Source organism: Vombatus ursinus, unplaced genomic scaffold (genome assembly GCF_900497805.2).
Source record: "Vombatus ursinus unplaced genomic scaffold, bare-nosed wombat genome assembly UNPS02014786.1, whole genome shotgun sequence".
Taxonomy (NCBI): Eukaryota; Metazoa; Chordata; class Mammalia; order Diprotodontia; family Vombatidae; genus Vombatus; species Vombatus ursinus.
Window position 1 is genome coordinate 22416551 of NW_020954564.1, and position 19292 is coordinate 22435842.

The following is a 19292-nucleotide window of genomic DNA, read 5'->3' on the forward strand; positions in this document are numbered from 1 at the left end:
GGGGACAAGTAAGGTATGTGACTTACCTATTTGTTATTTCTTGCATTCACTACACAACTGGTTTATTTTGTTTTCTGATTATATGTTTCCTGTATAATATCTTTTATGCTATTTCTTGCATATCAATGGTAATATACTCCAGCCTACTTGTGCTCACCATGTACGTATTTCTCTACTTAGTGTCATTCACAATTTTCATTCTTGGGAGATCATAGTATTTCATGGCTTTTAGCCACATGGCATCACTGGAATAAAACTATTGTTGGAGAGATGGGTTTGTGCATCATGGATCAGTTTGGGATTACTGAAAGCAGCACGTAATTCCTCATAGATATACAATTAATTGTATATTTAATTCTGTGCCCAGCTCATTGATTATCTGTAGTACTTGTCCAAGATACATGTACGGAGATTTTACTCAACAGACTGTCCATCAAACTCATGCCTCAATCCATACACAAAGAATTCTTTATCCACTCAGTTTTCCCTGTGTACATTGTTAGGCCAATCTCTTAACTGGCCTGACTGAGGAGAACCTTGTAGTATTCTGAGATGATGTTATCAACATCAATCAAAAGCATCTGGAGGATCTGATCATCTACGTGGAATCCCTGTTCCAGTTGGATTCCTCTATGACAGTGCTTACCTTTGGTAAGCATTCATCATCCTCTTTTATCCCTTGCTTGATACTGAAAATCAGAAGATCCCTTAACAGGTTGTCTCTGTAGTTGCATCTATCAAGAAATCTCTCGTAAGTTATCATTAGTAAAATTTAAATAGCTACTCTTCATAGCAACTATGTAAGCCATTAAATAATTTTGTTCGGTTAAAAAACATTATTCCTTCTACAGCTAGAGTTCTCATTATAATAGCACTACTCTATTCATATTAAATTATGTTGCTTTAGATCTAACAATATATTTCATTTCACTTGAAAAACAGCTAAATATACAGAATTTTAGAAATAGATACTACTTTGTAAGATTATAATTTTCAAAGTTTAATCTCCCTAACATTATGTTGCCTCTATATAGTGAATTATGCTTTAAAAATTATTTCAATTCAATTGAGCAAAAAATGCTTATTAAGTGCACATTCTATGCTATCTCATTTAAGCCTCAAAAGAACCCAACAAGGTAGTAAAGGTCCTATTCTACTCACTTCACAGATGAACAAACTAAAGCGCAGAGAAGGCAGATGGCTTGCCTAAGAACACATGGGAAGCTAATGACAAATCTGAGATTAAAATTTGCTTTCTCTTAATCCTAATCAATTGACATTCATTTTTTCAGTACCCACTATGAGGTATGTATCAGCTGGGGATATAAAGATAAAAATTAAATAACCCCCACCCTCAAGGAGCTTGGAAGAAATAAGTATATACAAGTGTACACAAAATAAAAGTAATTTGGGGAGAGGGTACTTGCAGCTGGGGCCTCAGGAAAGGCTTCATGTTGAAAGGAGTACCTGAAGTGAGTTTTGGAGAAAAGAAGGGATTCTAAGAGGTGGGGACGAGCAGGGAGTGAATTTCAGAAATAGAGCACAGCCTGTTCAAAATCATAGATATGGGAGATAGACATTGTAGGTGAGGAATAATTCTTGCTAGAATGACACTTTGGCTGGGCCATAAAACATGGGAGGGGGAATAACGTATAATGAGGATGGAAAGAGGGTGTTGGGGCAAGGCTGTGAAGGGCCAAAGAATTTTCTATTTGATCCTAGAAGCAGGGAACTACTGAAGTTTATGGAGTATGGAAGTGACACGTGCTAGGATAATTTCTCGAATCACTTAACAGACTTAGCAAAAGAGCAGATTTCCTAGAATCACTTTTCTAGCTATATGAAGGAATATAGCTATCTATATTCCTATCAGTACAGGACAGAAGAGAGAGACAAAGTAGGGAGACCAATTAGGAAGCTATTATAGTAATCCAGGCAGGAAGTAATGAAGACCTGAAATAAGGTGGAGGCCAACTTATATCCAAATTGGCCTTTTTCTCATTTTAGTAAATCAGAAAATAAATATTCTGAAATGAGAATAAAACTTTCATCAGAAAAATATAGAATAAGCTATTATTTGTTGGACAGAAAATAACAAACTCTTTTTTTTCCTATAAGTAACAAAAGTTGACAATTACGTAGCACTTTAAGATTTATGAAGGGATTTACAAGTTTAAAACTCACAATAACTCTCAGGTAAAAACTACAGGTATTAGTACCTTCATTTTAGCAATCAGGAAACTAAAATTCAAAACTTATCTCTAGGGGTCACAGAGTTATTAAGTGTTAGAGGTAGAATTTGAATCCAAGTCTTCCTTACTCCAAGTCTAACATTTAGTCCACCATATTATGCTGTTAAATATAATCTTTATTCTTACCAGCCAGGAAAGGAAATATGTATGTATAGAGAAATATCAATCCAACTTACCTATTTATAACATACCACAAAGCTGCTAACAGCCCTGACAACCATGTTCCACTAAGAAGCCAGCTGGTTACATAAAGAGCTGTGACATACATTGCTTGGAGTCCAAATAAAGTGTAGATATAAAAATAAACAGGCTCTAAATATGTCTGTAAGAGAGAAGTATAGCATAAGAAGTTTTTTTTTAATTCCTCTTGTCATCATAAATTTATAAAAAAAATAGTAAATAAGAGATTTTTAGGTCAGGAGCCCAACATTAACTCCAAGGAGTTCTGAGCCCACTTTTCTCCTCTGCATCCAAGAAAATGTTAGCAATACTTCCTCCTGCCAGCAAGGGGCAAAGAACAGCCCACGAGGTCCTCTTTGTTATTCTGCAATCCAAATAATTTCGTCTGAACTTAGCCCAATTTTTCCTCATTTTCCCAGGTCACTGTTGTTTCAAAAAAAACTTGTCTCTACTCTTTGTGAGTTGAGGCACCCGAGTTCTGACACTAACGTAAATAGGAGATGTTTTCCCTTAGAGGTAAGTAAGAGATTATACTAACTTTTAAAGTGAATATCCTTTAAACTACACATTTATATTATTGCAAGCTTTATATCTATATGTGTGAACATGAAAAATGCATTATAACATATTAATAAAAAACAAAGACCATGAAAGTGAAAACATTTGTATTTTAAAAGCTGATTTGTAGATAACTGATACAGATTTGAAGAACCAAAATAGGAAATGCAATTCAAAACAGTAAATTGTCACTTTCATGTGATGATATTTAATTGACACAAAAGAAACCCAAAGTGTACCTGTATAGGTAGAACTCTATATAAAATGCTGAGAAAAACCTCCTGGTAAATATTCATTCGTTCAAGGAGGTTAATTGTCCTCATTGACTCAGTTTTATTATCATATATCAATCCATGGAAACCTACAGTAAATATTTAAAAATTAGAAATAAATTAACATTTTCAATTGTATTCATTCTTTAAAATAGTATAGATTTCAATGACATGATTTTCCAGAATTATTGACTATGAAACTCTCTCTTATCAAATCATTTACTTTCTCCAACACAAAACACATTTCTCAAAATTTTAAAGTAGAAACAGAGTGGTATAATAAAAAGAACACTAGATTATGAATAAGATCTGGGTTCCAGTCACTGTTCTGCTGTTTACTGGACATGTAACCTGGTAATGTAGATTAAGGTTACTTATAATCTAAGTCTTTAGTTTTCTCATCTATAAAAAAATCATATAAGGCCACCTGCCTCATTGGGTTGTTATGAAGATTAAATGAGATAATCTTTGTGAAAATGTTTTGAAAACTGTCGAGTTCTATGCAAACATAAAGGATATATTAGGATGATATTTTGGCACTGAAGCCTCTGAAAAGATAGAACAGGTTTATGCAACTACAATTGGGCAGGATTTATACAATGATGTGGTAAACAGAGTTAGGAGGTTACACAATGAAGACTGTTTCCCTTCCATGCAGGCATAGTATAATTAATGTGAAAAAGAAGAGGTGGATGGGACTGACTAATATCTTGACATTTACAGGGCTTTCCTTTGCATACGGCTTATACCTCAATAGAGCTATAATCTCATTAATGTGGACACAGTACTTCCTTCTGTCCATGCGGATGCCAATCCATCCCTACTACCTCATCTTTTGTAATTCTTATCTATATAATTTCTCCCAAAAGACCTCTTTGCTTCCTGCTGACATTTAATGACCCTCCCTTGACCATCTTCACTAAGCAAGCTCTCCTTTAAGTTTCAACATCCAATCCAGATATTCTATAGATCCCCCAGGACATTCTTCTTCCTTCCTCAATGAGTTCAGTGTTAGACTCACAGTATTTCTCTCCTACTCAATTCCTGCCCTCATATTAAGGGATTTCTGGGATACTAATATCCCTACAGATAACCCAGTCTCGGTTCCCAGTTTCTCAATCTATTCCATTCCTATGACCTACTGATCTACTCTAATTCAGCCAAACTCAGAGATGGAAACACATCTTGCTTTCACCCACAAATATTTCACTTCCATATTCAAGAACTCTGAAATTCCTTTATCTAATCATATTTTATCATTCCATCTTTTTCTATGTTTTATTGACTTCCAAACCTCCTACTTCATTTTCATCATGACCTTCACTCTCATCAATTCTAGTTTTTTCCCATGCCATCAACTCTGTACTGGCTATACTCTCCTCCCCAATCTTAACCTCTTGGTGAACCAAGTCTACACTATCCTATACCCCAATCATGCTTTATCAAACCCTAACATTTGATTACCTATATTCAAATGCTGCTGAACAGAACTGGAAAAAAAAATCACTAATTTATGCTGACTGAGCTTATTACAAATTTATGTCATCTGATCTCAACTGGGCCCTCATTTCAGCAAGACAAATATTCTATTCCTCCATAATCTTTTTGTTACACCCCTCTCTACAGTGGCTATACTAAACCTTTTCATCTCTCCTCAAGCCTCTCTTCTTCCTACCCTCTCAATCAAGGACCTCATCTTATGCTTCATGGAAAAAAAATGAGACCATCTGCCTAGAGTTTCCCTTTCTCTCCTTCTGTTCATCTCATATCACTCAGATATCTTCCTTTAAAATTATAAAAGGTGGCCCTTCTTGCCAAGGCAAACCCTTCTACACGTACTCCAGATTCCATTCTTTCCTAAGTTCTCCAGCAAATTGTCCCTACTATCATCCTCATTCTATTATTTTTAATTTCTATCTATCAGCTCCTTCCATGTTGTCTAAAAACATGCTCATGTTTCCCTCATCCTAGAAAACTGTATAGCCTTCTATCCACACTAGCTAATGTCTCATCTCTTTCCTCCCTTTCTCAACTAAATTTCTTGAAAGTCAGCTACACTCAGTGCCTTAACTTCCTCTACTCAGTTTTTGCAATCTGGCTCCCAACTTCACCATTCAAATGAAACTGCCCTCTCCAAAGCTGCTTGTAATCTTTGAGTTGCCAAATCTTATGGTCTTTTTTCATTCCTTGAACTCTGCAATCACTCAATCAATAAACATTTATTAAGCACCTACTATGAGCCAGGCATTGTGCTAAGTGCTGGGGATACAAATACAAAAAAGACAGTCCCTGCTCTCAAGGGGTTTACAATCCAAAGGGGGAAGACAAAACACAAAAGGAAGTTGAAAAGGTTAGGAGATAGTTGGGGTGGTAAAAGTACTGGGGTAATGGCAGAAAAGTCAATGAAGTCCTAAAGTAGTGCAGCCAGGCAAGAGATGAGGAGTTACTCTGCAGGTAATGGCACTGTCAATCAACCCCTTCTGGATACTCTTTCCTTTCTACGTTTTCACAACTATGCCTCATCTATCCAACTAATTACTCATTCTCAGTATCCTTTACTCATTCTTTATCCACTTTATCCATGTCATACCCAAGCGTCCCTCTATCCTGGGCCCCCTTTTCATTTTTGTTCTTTAGGATCTTACTTGGTGATCTTACCAGGCCTCATGGGGTCAACTGTCATTTACACAGTCAATTTCCAGATCTATTTATCTAGCCTTAGCCTTTGTGCAAACTAGTCACACATCTCCAACTACCTCTTGGATGTAGGCATCCCAAAACTCAACAAGTCCAAATTAAGATTCATTATCTTTCCTCCCAGACCCTCCCCTCTTCCTAATTTTCCTATTACAGTTACAAGCACTACCATCCTTTTAGTAACCCAAACTCACAACCTCAGTGTCATCCTCAATTCTTCACTAACACTTACCCCACATATCCAGTCCATTGCCAAATCTTGTCATTTCTACCTTCACAACATCTCTCTTATTAATCCCTTCTCTTCACTTGTACAGCCACAACTTTTTGTTTAAGTCCACATCGCCTCTTGTCTGGTCTATTGCAAGACTTTTGATTGTTCTTCTTGTTTTAATTCTCTCCCTACTGCAATCTATCTTCCACTCAGCAGCAGCCAAGATGCTAAATTTCTAAAACATAGGTCTGACTAGGTCACTCCCTTGCTCAATGAGCTACAGTGGATCCTTATCACAACCAGGATCAAATATAATGCCTTGTGACTGGCATTAAAAGCTCTTCTTAAGATAGGCACAATGGTATATTACTGATGGAGCTGCAAATCAATAAGACCATTTTGGAAAGCAATTTGGAATTATTCAAATAAAGTGACTGTTATACCCTTTGACTCAGAAATTCCACTACTAGGCTTATCCCAAGCCTAGGAGCTATTAGGCCCCCCAAGGAGACCACTGATAAAAAGAAAGTCTCTATATGCACCAAAATATTTATAACAGCACCTTTTTTGATAGCAAAGAACTGAAAACAAAGTAGATGTTTATTAAATGGGTAACAGCTATACAACTGTACATGAATGCAATACAATATTACTGTGCTGTAAGAAATAACAAATATGATGAATTGGCACATGTAAAGATTTATATGAACTGATACAGTGTGAAGTAAGCAGAGCCAAGAAAACAATACACATAATGACAATATAAATGGAAAAGACAATCACCAAAAAAAAAATCATAAGTGAATGTTGCGAAATTACAAAGAAGAGATATAAGAAGATACTACTCCTACTCCATCGCTCTGCCAAGGTGAGGGCTCCACAAAGTGTTTTATACTACACATATTTTTAAACTTGTTCAATATATTGATGTTGCTAACTTTTTTCTCTTCTTTTTCTTTTTTTAAAAAAAATTCTGTTATATGGCATGGCTACTATAAGTGAGGAAAGCGGAAGACAATGGGGGAATTATGATGATGTGAAAAAAAAAAGATTTCATTAAAGAAATATTTTAAAGCTCTTTATAAGCTGGTCCTTTCTTACCTTTCTGGTCTTTATACACTTGACTCCCTTCTATGTACTCTTCCATCCAGCTGTGCTGGCCTACTTTCACCTCCTTAAAGACAACACTCCATCGTCTGTCTCCATGCTGCTGCTCTGGTTGGCCTCTTGCCTGGATGTTCTGCCCCTTCACCTCAGTCTCTCAGTTTCCCTGACTTCCTTCAAGACTCAGCTCAAATCCTATCTTTTTCAGGAGGCTTTTTTTTGATCTCTTCAATTACTAATGTCTTCCCTTTTCAGATTACCTTCATCACTTTCATGCATATATCTTTTATGAACTTAGTTTTTTACATGTTCTCTCCCCAACTAGAATGCATGCTCCTTGAAGGCAGTTACTGTTTTCTGCCTTTCCTTGTAGACCCAATACTTACCACAGTTCTAACACAAAGTAAATACTTAATGCCTATTAACTGACTTTTGTTAATTGTAAGATGTTGCACAAGGGTTTCATTTCCTCCCAAAATTGAACCTCAACTCCCAGGGGATCAGCCGCAGCCTGCAAGGTGAGCAAAGTAAGGCTCAGGAAGCACAATGTTCCATGATTTGCAGTGATATAGAATTATCATTAAGTTATGTTAAAGAAAGAGGTCAGAGTGTCAGGAAGTAGCCTGAGATCACTATGCAATTTCCTAATTGCAATGTATCTCCTACTTCTCTCCCTATTCAATTCAGGGTCATAACCCACCTTGAGGGCCTGCCAAAGACATATGCATTGACTGATGAGTTAATTCTTCCATTTGGCCTCTGCACAGTACATCATCCATAACAACTGCAAATATCTTTGATAACCATTCAACTCCTGTTTTATGTTTCACTTAATATTGGTACCAGGGATAAGTGAAATGGTTTCTGATCTCAAGGAACTTACGTACTATCATAAAAATAACAGGTACCCATTAAACTTCTCTAAGCTGACTACGTGGTTGCATCTGCCAAAGAATCTTTCATGATTTTAACATATTCATTGAAAGACATTGAAGAGAGCCTTTAAGACTATGTCTTATTCTACCAAAATGCTTGTCTGTTATCAATAAACAAAAGAGGTTCTTACACTGTCTACACTTTTCAGTCAATTGCAGAACAACGATGTCTTTTTTGGGGAAAAAGAGTATGTGAATGCCCAACTATTCCTTCCTCTTACTTTCATCAAGGATATCCTTAATATGTTCATAGACCATTCTCATAAAAATTTTACAGAGACGAGAAACAAGACACATGAGTCAGTAGCTGCTGGTGTCTTTTTGATCATCTGTTTTTGGTAATTACACTGTGCATGACTTTATTCCATTCTTTTGGTAGTTTTCCTTCTGAGAGCCTGAAAATAAATTACACAGTGCCTTCAAAATAATGTCACTTCCAGTACAGATTTCTCCAGTATATACTTAATAAAATTCAGCAACTCTATTTTAAAGCCATTTCTGCTTCTTCACATAATGCATCAGCTACTAAGGTGTTAGAATTCCAATGTGGTGGTTCCACTTTCACAAGTTATGAGAATGGGTTATTATAAAAATGCTAACTGCTCCTCTACTTGTCTTTCAATTTGCATTTATAAATGTTCTTAAAATCTTATTCTTTCTTTCAAAGCCAAACTTTTTAAAAAAAAAAAAGCTGTCTACTTTCATTGCTTTCATTTCCTCTCCTCTTACTTTTCAACCCCTTGCCTTGACTTCTAATGTCGTCTGTCAAATAAAATTGAAAAATCTCTTAACTGCTAAATTCAGTAGCCTTTTCCTTAGTCCTCATCCGTCTTGACTTCTCTGATATTTAACACTGTTGACCACCTTGCCTCTTTTGGGTTTTGTGACTCTATAGGCTTCCTCCTTCCTGTCTGCCCATTTCTCTGCATCTTCTTTGCTAGAACAGCAACCATATGCCATTCCCTAACTGTGGATGGGTCCCAAACCCCTGTCCTAGACCCTCTATGAGTTTCTCTCTACATTTTCTCTCAGTGACCTCATCATCGCTATGCAAATGACTCCCAGATTATATAGCCAGTCCTGGTCTCTCCTCAGCTACAGTTCCACATCAGAAACTATTTTAAACATTTCCAAATGGATGGCCCAGTAGACATCTCATAGTTACCTCAAACTTACCACATCCATAGAACTCATTATCCTTACCACAAAATCTATTCTTATTTCTATCTTCCTTATTTCTGCTAGAAGAAATCATCCAGCCAGGCTTACAATGTTGGAGTTATTTTCAACTCTTCACTCTCCCTCACACCAATCAGTTGCCAAGTCTAATTAATTTTACCTCCACAACATCTCTCACCTCCATACCCTTCTTTCCACTCACATAGATATCATCTTAGTTCAGACCTCCATTACCTCTTGGTTGGACTACAGTAGCCTATTTGGTTTCTATGCCTCAAGTCTCTCCCCTTTCCAATGTGTCCTCCACAAAGCTAAGAAATTATTTTCCTCAAGTGCAGGTCTTACTATGTTAGCCCCTAACCCCTATTCCAACAGGGATCAAACAGAACTCCTCTCGTTGGCATTTAAAGTCCTTCACAATTTGACTCTAACCTATCTTTCTAAGTTTTCTTATTCCTTCTCCTATACTCTATGGTTTGCCAAACTAGCCTCCCTGATGTTCCTTACAAGCAACATTCCATCTCTATGCCTTTGAACATAACTGAAAGGATTTCTTCCTAATCTCCTGACTCTTAAATTCTTAGTTTCATAGACGAGGCTTTTCCTAATCATACCCTCTTCTCCACTTCAGGCTAGTGCCCTCCAAAATTCCAAAATCTGTAAAATGGGGATAATAGCACCTAACTTACAGAGTTGTTACAAGACTCAAATGAGATATGTAAAGTACTTTGCAAACCTTAAAGCACTATATATAAATTCTAGCAATTACTAGGCTTTTAATCCCAAATGATAAAATGAGATAATATTTATAAAGTACTTAGCATATTACCTGGCACACAGTAGGTGTTATATAAATGCTTATTCCTTTCTCTTCCCAGATGACAAGTTTAAACTTGATACTAAGGGCAATGGGGAGTTACTGAAGCTTCTTGAGCAGATGTGATATGTCAGACCAATAGTTTTCACTTTATGTAAGTGGACCATTCTGCAGACTGCTATGTTAAGCAACTTTTACATAATATGAATTTGCTTGTGGATGGGGAAGAGAAGGAGGGAGAAAGGGAGGCTGGAAGGGGGCCATGCACCCATGGAAGAAGGGGGCTGGTACATGGTTCAAGGATATGTGGGAGCTGGAGACAGAGAAGCAAAAGCAGAAGGAGGAACATGGGGGGCCAGGGCCAGCCACATGTGGGCCTGGCCAGAAATGAGGAAGAATACTTGAGGAGCAGACACATGGGGCTGGACACAGACATACGTGGAGACAGACACATGGTACCCAACCCCAGCAGATGGAAGACAGACACACAGGGAATACACAGTCAGGTAGGTGGAATGGGGCACAAGTGTCTTCTCTTGGCACTGGATGTCTCAAGCCAAGCCCCTGACCTGGTGGCAGCAGTGGCAGTTATCTGTTCTGCTTTCACTTGGAGGGGTTTTTATTTTAAGGTTTTTTGGGGGAGTGGAGAATTGGGGGGTAGGGGATGGGAGGCTGTGGAGTGCAGAGCTGAGGGGCAGGATCTAAGAGAGTACTACACAGTAAAGTTAACATACGTATTTTTGGGGAATGTGAACTTTTTTCAGAATTCTTTGCATAGTCATATATGCATAATGTGAATTTACGTAAAGCAAAAACTCTGTACTTTAGAAGTATGAATTTGGCAGCTGTGTGGAGGCTGAATTGGCAAGGGGATATTAGATGAAGGCAGCTCAATTAAGAGGTCATCGCAAAAGCCCTGGTGAGTGGTGATGTGGGCTTAGATTACAATAATTGTAGTCTGAGAAGAGGGAAGGGGATGGATGAGAAATGTTGAGGAGGTGGAACTGGCAAAACTTAGCCATTGCCTAGATATGGTAGGATGAATGAGAATGAAGAGTGAAAGATGACTTGCAGAGGTTGCCAACTTAGGTTACTAGAAGAATGATGTCACCCTCAACAGAACTAGGGAAGTTAAGAGAAGGGTCAGGGTTAGGGGAAAAGTAATGAGTTCTATTTTGGACACAGTGAATTTAATATGTCTACAGGACATCCAGGCAGAGCTGTTCAATAGGCAGCTGGAGATTTAAGAGTAGTGCTCAACAGACAGAAAGACCAGGTATATAAATATGGGAGTCATCGAAGTAGTAAATATGATTGAATCCATAGGAGGTGGTGAGATCACCAAGAGGGTGATCTTATCTAATCCATTTGCAATTTGGTTTTTCTGTGTCAATTCCTCATGAATGATGATGATGCTTCTGATGGACTACATGAATTTGATCAACCAATCTATGACATTTGTTAAATATATTGGAATTTTCACAGTCTTCATCTTACTAGATTGCTCTTCTATTTTTGATGCCACTGACTTTTTCTTCCTCTTAGATACTTTGTCTTCCCTGGGTTTTTCATGGTAAAATTGCTCTCAGTCCACATAAATATTCAGTCTTCATTTCTCTCTTCAGCTCCAGTCCCACATCACCAACTACCTGCTAGATAGCTCTGCCTATATATCCCATGGGCATCTCAAATAAAGTGTGTTGAAAATGCTACTCATCATCTTTCTCCCAAAAGCCACCCCTGTTTCTAACTTCCCTATTACCTTCAAAGGCATCAACATTCTTCTAGTCATCTAGGATTACAACCTCAAAGTTAGCATACATCCTTCCTGTCTCTCATCTCCTATATCTAAATGCCAAGTCTTATCAATTCTGCCTCCACAACATCTTGCACATTCCCATCCAATTTCTACCTGCATTCACACTCTGACCACCCTAATCAAGCTCTTACCATCTTTCACCTGGACCATTACAATAGCCACCCAGCTAAGCAGTTCTTTCTTCTTCTCATCTCTCCCTTTTCTAATCTATCCTCCAACAGTTGTCAAAAGCATAGGTCTGGTCACATCACTACCCTCTTCAACAAACTTCAGACAAAAAAGAAACTCCTCTGCTTAGCATTTTAAAGTCCTTTTACAATTTATTCTTCATCTATCTTTCTTGACTCGTTTCACAATACTTTCCCTCATGTAATCTCTACTCCAGTCAAATGAGCCTATTTGCTGTTCTTAATATGAAACACTTCCCAAGTGTCCTCCCTCTTCACAGTTGCCTCGTGGAACTCTTAGCTCCCTTTAACATTCAGTTCTAGTGCCATCTCCCTCAAGAGGCTTTTCCTAATTTTTTTTTACTTTATCTGTCTGTCTCCCCTCCTAATCCCCAAAATACTCTGAACTCATTTTGCAGATTTTGCATTTAGGGGTGGCTAAGATTGATAAGAAGGAGGGTCATCTCATCCTCCAAGGCTATGCTCTAGGCACTAAGGATAAAAAAACAAAAATATAATAGTCCTTGCTCTTAAGGAGCTTATATTCTCATTTATACTGAGGAAATATTAATATAGTTCAGTATTCTGGTAGTATATAAAATTTAAGTCAAATTCAATAAATGTTTATTAAGTATGTATTATATAACTGTTGGTCCCAAGAAAAAGATCTCATATTTATCATGCCAACAATTAAGTTTATACATGCACTAAAGAAAAAAATGAGTCTTCGTACCCTCTGCCCCTTTTTTGGCTGTCACTGCAAAAGCATTAGGTGACTACATACATACTAATAAGGGCCAGTTAAAAAAAATTATCTCTGTTTCACTGCTTGCCATGGCCATGACTTTAAAACCAATCCACTGTTGAAAAGTTTCTCTACAGTTATCTAGAAGCTTCTCTGTATTTAACTGCTGGTACTTGGACAGCAAGTGCTATCTATTGCTATACTTAAAGCCTCATAGAGCATCTATACTACTCTGAGCAAATATGGAGGTACACAGTGGGAGAAAACCTTTTGGTTGACTTCTATCAGATATAAAAGTATGACTTGCACATGAGCAATAGAAGGAATAAAGGAGGTAGTTTAGAAGGGTGATTAAAGGAGGTAAGAGAAATAAAAGAATGTGTGTGTGTATGTGTGTGTGTGTGTGCAAAATTAAAGAATATACATTTCTAGGCACAGATAAAATTACTAAACTGACTATATATGACCAACTATTCTACGCTCCATAGAGACCTTCAGTATTTATCTTAGCATTTTCTAAGTACAGCAGAATAATGAAATGTATAATTACAACTTTTATATTCTATTGTGACTATCTTTTTCTATTTTCCCATGCCATCTATTTTTAAACTGAATATTTCTCCATTTCCCTTGAATGAAATGTTCTTTATGCAGACCAGTATGAGAACTAAGCAGCAGAACAGCCAGTCTACATAAAGGTAAAAGGTATCCTTAAAGGACAAGGGAAGGTATGTGCCAGGCAGAACAAGCTACTGATGTCAGCTCAACAACTAATAGCCCTTAGACTCCAATGAATATAGCAAAGGTCCCTGAAACCAAACATGCTGGGAATAGCAGTGTTTTCCCATCCAACCAGCCCTGCAATCCCTGGGAAAAGGGGCCCATTTTCCCCACCCCCAACAATACTAGACACTGATGATGAGCAAACCCAGGATACCTAGGAATCCCACTCCCACCCAACGACTCAAGAAACAAGCCTCACAAAGATGAAACCTGGATTGCTTCTGCAGATACTGAAGTCCTATCCTTCACCTCTCATTTCTGCTATCCCCCCATCCTCTCTAGCAATCAAAGCTCCAGAAAAGAAAGTTATTGACAACAAAGCCCTTAGCACTGTCAAATGGTTCAAAATCAGAAACAGATATGACTTTATCGATGGAAACAACATTAAAAAAGATGCATTACCATCTGCTTTGCCACTGCCCCCTAAGGACCATGGGACATTTTTCCATTTGACTTAAACCTCCTATATGTACCATCCTCCCCCATTAAATTGTGAGTTCTTTAACAGTAGATGCTGTCTCTGCTTTTCAACTGGTATATTCAGTGCTGTGTACATTAAAGGCATTTAATAAATGCTTTTTAATTCAACCCTTCATTCAAAATCCAGCAAATTCAAAAACAATAGCTGTTTGTATGTGAGTGTATGTGTATGTATGTGTGTGAGAGAGACAAAGAGTGCACATGCACATGTGTATGTGTGTGTGTGTGTGTGTGTGTGTGTGTGTGTATGTATGTGTGGGGGGGGGGAAGTGAACACAAATGCCTAACAAAATCATATATATTTTTATTTTAGACAGCTGAGGTTAAGTGACTTGCCCAAGGTCACACAGCTAGTAAGTGTCAAGTGTTTGGTCTGAGGCCGGATTTGAACTCAGGTCCTCCTGACTTCAGGGCTGGTGTTCTATCCACTGCGCCACCTAGCTGCCCCTAAAACTATATTTTAAAAGCAGTATTTAAATGGTAACATAAAAACTTCTTCCAGGGCCAAGGCATTTGTATTGAGTTACTGAAAGATGAGCATGGAAAAGCTATATAAATTTGGAGTTGTGTTTTGTTTTTGAGGGGTTGGGGGGAGGGAGTGGAGGGGTATCTAGACCTGTGATTTCATCAGTGAAGGGAAATTTCAGATGAGAAAATTCCTTCTATCAATACAGATCAGCCCCTGTTCTACAATTTATCGTCTTAAATAGTTGTCCAGGACACTGAAAGGTTAAGTGTCCTGCCCAGCATCACACAATCAGTACATCTCTGATGCTGGACTTGAAGACAGTCCTTCTGTCATCCTGACCCAAAGCAGACTCTCCAGCCATCACACCATTCTGTCTCCCTATGAATCTGGGACAGTCTTTAAAATGACTTCCATCTACTTCTCAAATAATAACCTCAATTTCATTTTTAAAAGTACAATTTTGATTAAAATATTGTCTTCAAGTGAGTTATACTTAAAATAACCCAAAGACCAATAGGTAAAACTTTCTGTTAATTTAATTACCTTTTGAGATAGTCGGAGCCTGGAGCATTTGTTTGTAATAAGAATAATATAATCCACATTCTGTTCTGAATGATATTTCTCGCTCCACTTCCTGAAAAAAAAGGTAGACCTATTATTTTCTGTGACTTTATTACATTTCAGTGACTACTGTCATAACAGCAATGAAGGGGGAAAAAACCTCTGAAAATTGAATCCCAGGAGATCAGTCACCTACTTTACATTTGAGTTTCCAAAGGATAAAAAAAGTTTCTACATAGAGACAGAAATCAAATTTAAATAAATAAAAACAACTTACCTATTCCCACATAATATTAGAAGCATGACAACTGCAAATAGCCTAAAAAGAAACTTTTAAAAAAGTAATATTGTCCCCATGCTAACAACAGAAAAGAGCAATTTTCTTTTCACTCTAAAAATGTTAAGTATTGTCATTGAAGGAAGGACTTTTACATACAAATCTTACTTTGACAAGTGTCACCTTAGTGAAAAATATTAATGGTAGAAAATGAATAAAAAGAATGTTAAACTATATTTAAACAATATATTCTATCCCAGAAGAACTGAAAATCTAAAATAATCTCGTTATAATCACATTTGGTTATGTAACACTGTACAATACTGAATTTAACTGATAAAAACAATATAAAAGTGTCAGGGCTGGTTGTGGTTTGTAGAAGACTGGCATACCCAAAAGAATACTGGATTTAGAATCAAAGAACCTAAGTTTAAATCTCAGCTCAGCCAAACTGCGTGACCTTGGAAAAATCACAATCTCTCGCTGGGTCTCAATTTCTTCATTAGGTAAAAAAGGGAATTGGTCTAGATTAAATGAAGCATCCTTTGCAGCTTGACAATCTATGATTTTATAAAGTTCCTGGGAGATTCCCCCCCCCACATATATACACATACACAAAATTAAAAATAACATTCGAATTCACATCAATATTGAATCTTTCATTTTGTAGGTCAGAAAACTCCATCCAACAGTATGCAACTCTCTACATGGCATTTCTTCCCACAGAAATATAACTTTTTCAGGGGTATATTATTACATCAAAGCTTTACATAACAATTCTAGGAATGCGCTCCCATAGGGGGAAACTAGTTTAGGTATGTGTTGAGCTAGATGGCCTTTGAGGTCCTTTCTGACTCAAATTCTGTGAATATTTTATTGTTCATAATATTAATATTTTACAACTAAAGACTCCCAATGTTTTGTCTTGTTAACATTTGGTATTACTTACTGTTTTTCCTTCTCAAGACCACTTCGCTTTCTTTCCCTAAAAGATTATGTTTTCAATTGTACTTTTTTTTTCACCCTCCAACTATTTCTCAGGTAATATTAATAAAAATTCCATTTTAAAAAGCAGTCCATTAGGTTTTATTTTTGACTTGGTGATTATAGATGATGAAACTCTTCCAATTTTCTACTGCACTGACCTTCCCAACTCAATATGACAGCACCAAGGAAATCCTCTAGTTAATCTACATCTAGTAGTGAGGTATTTACATTTTTAGTAAGACAAGTAGTCATAAGTTCCCCAAACTGAAGAACCACTCTTTTTCGATAACTAATTTCAGTCATATAATTTAAAAGTTCACATGATATGTTGCCTTCTCTATTGAGAGTTAAATAAATCTTTCATATTCCCTAGTAAAGCAATCTAAGCATGAAAAAAATTCCAACCACTCTTCATAAAACCAATCTCATTACCACAGCTTTCTTTATAGAAAGGACAATACAGAAAGCATTAAAGACATGGCTTTTCCAGCATAGGGAATGGCCATTTTGGTTAGAAAAGTGATTTTTCTACCAGTGATAAAAGATTGAGCTCTTATTTTCAGTCATATTGATCTATTCAACCCTACTCTTCAAAGAAACTGTTTCATTACCTTATTAGCACGGGCCTGCACAACCAGCCCTTGGTATGCCAAAGGATTTCAAGTGGCCCAGGAAAAACTAGAGGAAAACGTCATTTGTATGTGGAGGAAATCCTTTGGCATGCCACAAGCGGTCTGTGGGCTGTAAGCCTCTTGCAGGCCACAGGTTGTGTAGGTTTGACTTAGCAAAACAAAAAACCAAAGTAACATTACTTTTATTTCAAATCTTCATGCCCCAAACTTTACTCATTAATTACATAAGCTATGAAGTAAATTAACAAACCAATAGGAAGGAAAAAATAGTGTTTATTTTCTGGTTTCTAGATGCTTTATGGCATTTTATAGGGTCGTTTGGATTTTTGAGCTGAGACATTCAAGATCATCTAGTCCAATATCCTTACTTTACACAATCTGGAAGATAAGCATCAGGCCTGCTTACTGCCTGGGGGGAGGGGAGGGGGGGAGGGGAGGGGAGGGGAGGGGAGATGGAGAATTTTTAACAATGCAATGAGTCTTAGGGGCAGAGTTGACCTAGCTGAAGGTGACTAGGTGCCTCACTCCTCCAAAACCTGAAATTAGTCATTATATCATCCATGTGGTGAACTTAATTTCAAATGTATTTTGTAAAAAAAAAAAAAATCCATAAACAACTGAAAAACCTACTTCAAGATAATTATGAAGACATCTATGTAATGTAAAGTTTAAAAAAATGCTTTCCCTATCATAAACTGGTGAGGTAAGTAGCTTATGTATTAATATTCTTAATTTATAGATGAGGATGATAAAGTTTGGAAGGTTAAGTCACTTGCTCATGGTTAAACAACTGCCATAAAATGGCATGAGGACTTTAGATCTGAGTCTAGAGCTCTTTCCACTATACCATACTGCTTCTCAAGGAGGGGAAGAAAAGAAAGAAAGAAAAAAATGTGACTCATTGTGACATGACCCTTTTTAATACCCCCTCAAAGTATAAAAACAGAGGGGGACCTAATTAGCAAAAATGCATTCAAACATGATTAATTTGTAATCTTGGCACCAGCTGTATAGAACCAAATGCTATACTTTATTAGACAGACACTTGCAAGTTTTACATCTGCTTCATGCTAAGAGAACATCTGCTTTATTCATTCAAATGTTTTTCCAGTTTTACAGCAATTTATACTTTGCCTGGTATACCATGCCAACAAAAACCTGTACCAAAAGAGGTTACCATCGAAAGACTGAAAAATGAACAGCTACTACACATTTTAACTTGCATTTTTTCCACGGGGAATGTAATGTTTTTGAGAAAATGAAAATCCTTCTTCTGAAGACAATAGCAGAAAGGAATGGGAAAATCAAAAAGTAGAGGGAAGAAATTAAAGAGAGAAAAAAGACAATTTAACAGGTGGTTCGTGTAGCAATGCAACAACAAAACTAAAAGGGAAAAACAACAGTATTAAATGAGACTTTACTATTAATGATCTAGTTTCCCTACTGACATTAGAGTAGACAACTAACAGAAATGTAAGCCTTTTTAGAAGGGCTACTTCTATTTGTTGAAATTAGCCTTAAAATTATAAATCTAATATCAGTTCTTTCTGCTTCAGCAGAGAATTTCATGCAAGAAAATCATACTCGAGGGGCAGCTAGGTGGCGCAGTGGATAGAGCACTGGCCCTGAAGTCAGGAGGACCTGAGTTCAAATCTGCCCTCAGACCAAACACTTCACAAACGTACTAGCTGTGTGACCTTGGGCAAGTCACTTAACCCCAACTGCCTTACCAAAAACAAAAACAAAAAAAAAAGAAAAAAAGAAACTCATACTCTGAAAGCCTGAGGAAGGTACAAAGTGCAATGGCTCAGGAGTCAGAAGACCTGTGTTCAGATCCCACTGCTGACACTCCGTATGTCATTGCCAAGTCACTAACTGCCCTGGGTGAGCCTCACTTTCCTCATCTGTAAAATGAGAGGGTTGGATTTCATGGATTCTGAGCTCCCTTCCAGCACTAGCATTACGATCCTTTTTCCAATTCTTTCTTTGCTCCTCCTCTTTTCTTCTTTGTCCTTCATTTCTTAAAATCCACTTTAGAATTAGATTAGCAAATAGCCTCAGTCATACATGCAGCAATTTCATTCACACAGCTGTTTAGAAAAAGCTCCTAGAAGAGAATGTCACCAGTAAACATTTAATGCACACACGTGGTTTCTTGGCTGGT

General features: G+C 37.2%; 1 protein-coding gene across 5 annotated transcripts in view; it reads right to left on the reverse strand.

Moving 5' to 3' along the window:
- Positions 1-19292, reverse strand: part of DPY19L3 (dpy-19 like C-mannosyltransferase 3) — a 92706-nt gene that overhangs the window by 52096 nt on the left and 21318 nt on the right. For all 5 annotated transcript variants that reach the window (XM_027868208.1, XM_027868206.1, XM_027868205.1 and 2 more), the window contains 3 exons: positions 15215-15305; positions 3230-3351; positions 2429-2574 (listed from right to left, as the gene is read on the reverse strand). In XM_027868208.1, the coding sequence (XP_027724009.1) occupies positions 2429-2574; positions 3230-3351; positions 15215-15305 (359 nt within the window). The remainder of the gene's footprint in view (positions 1-2428; positions 2575-3229; positions 3352-15214; positions 15306-19292) is intronic.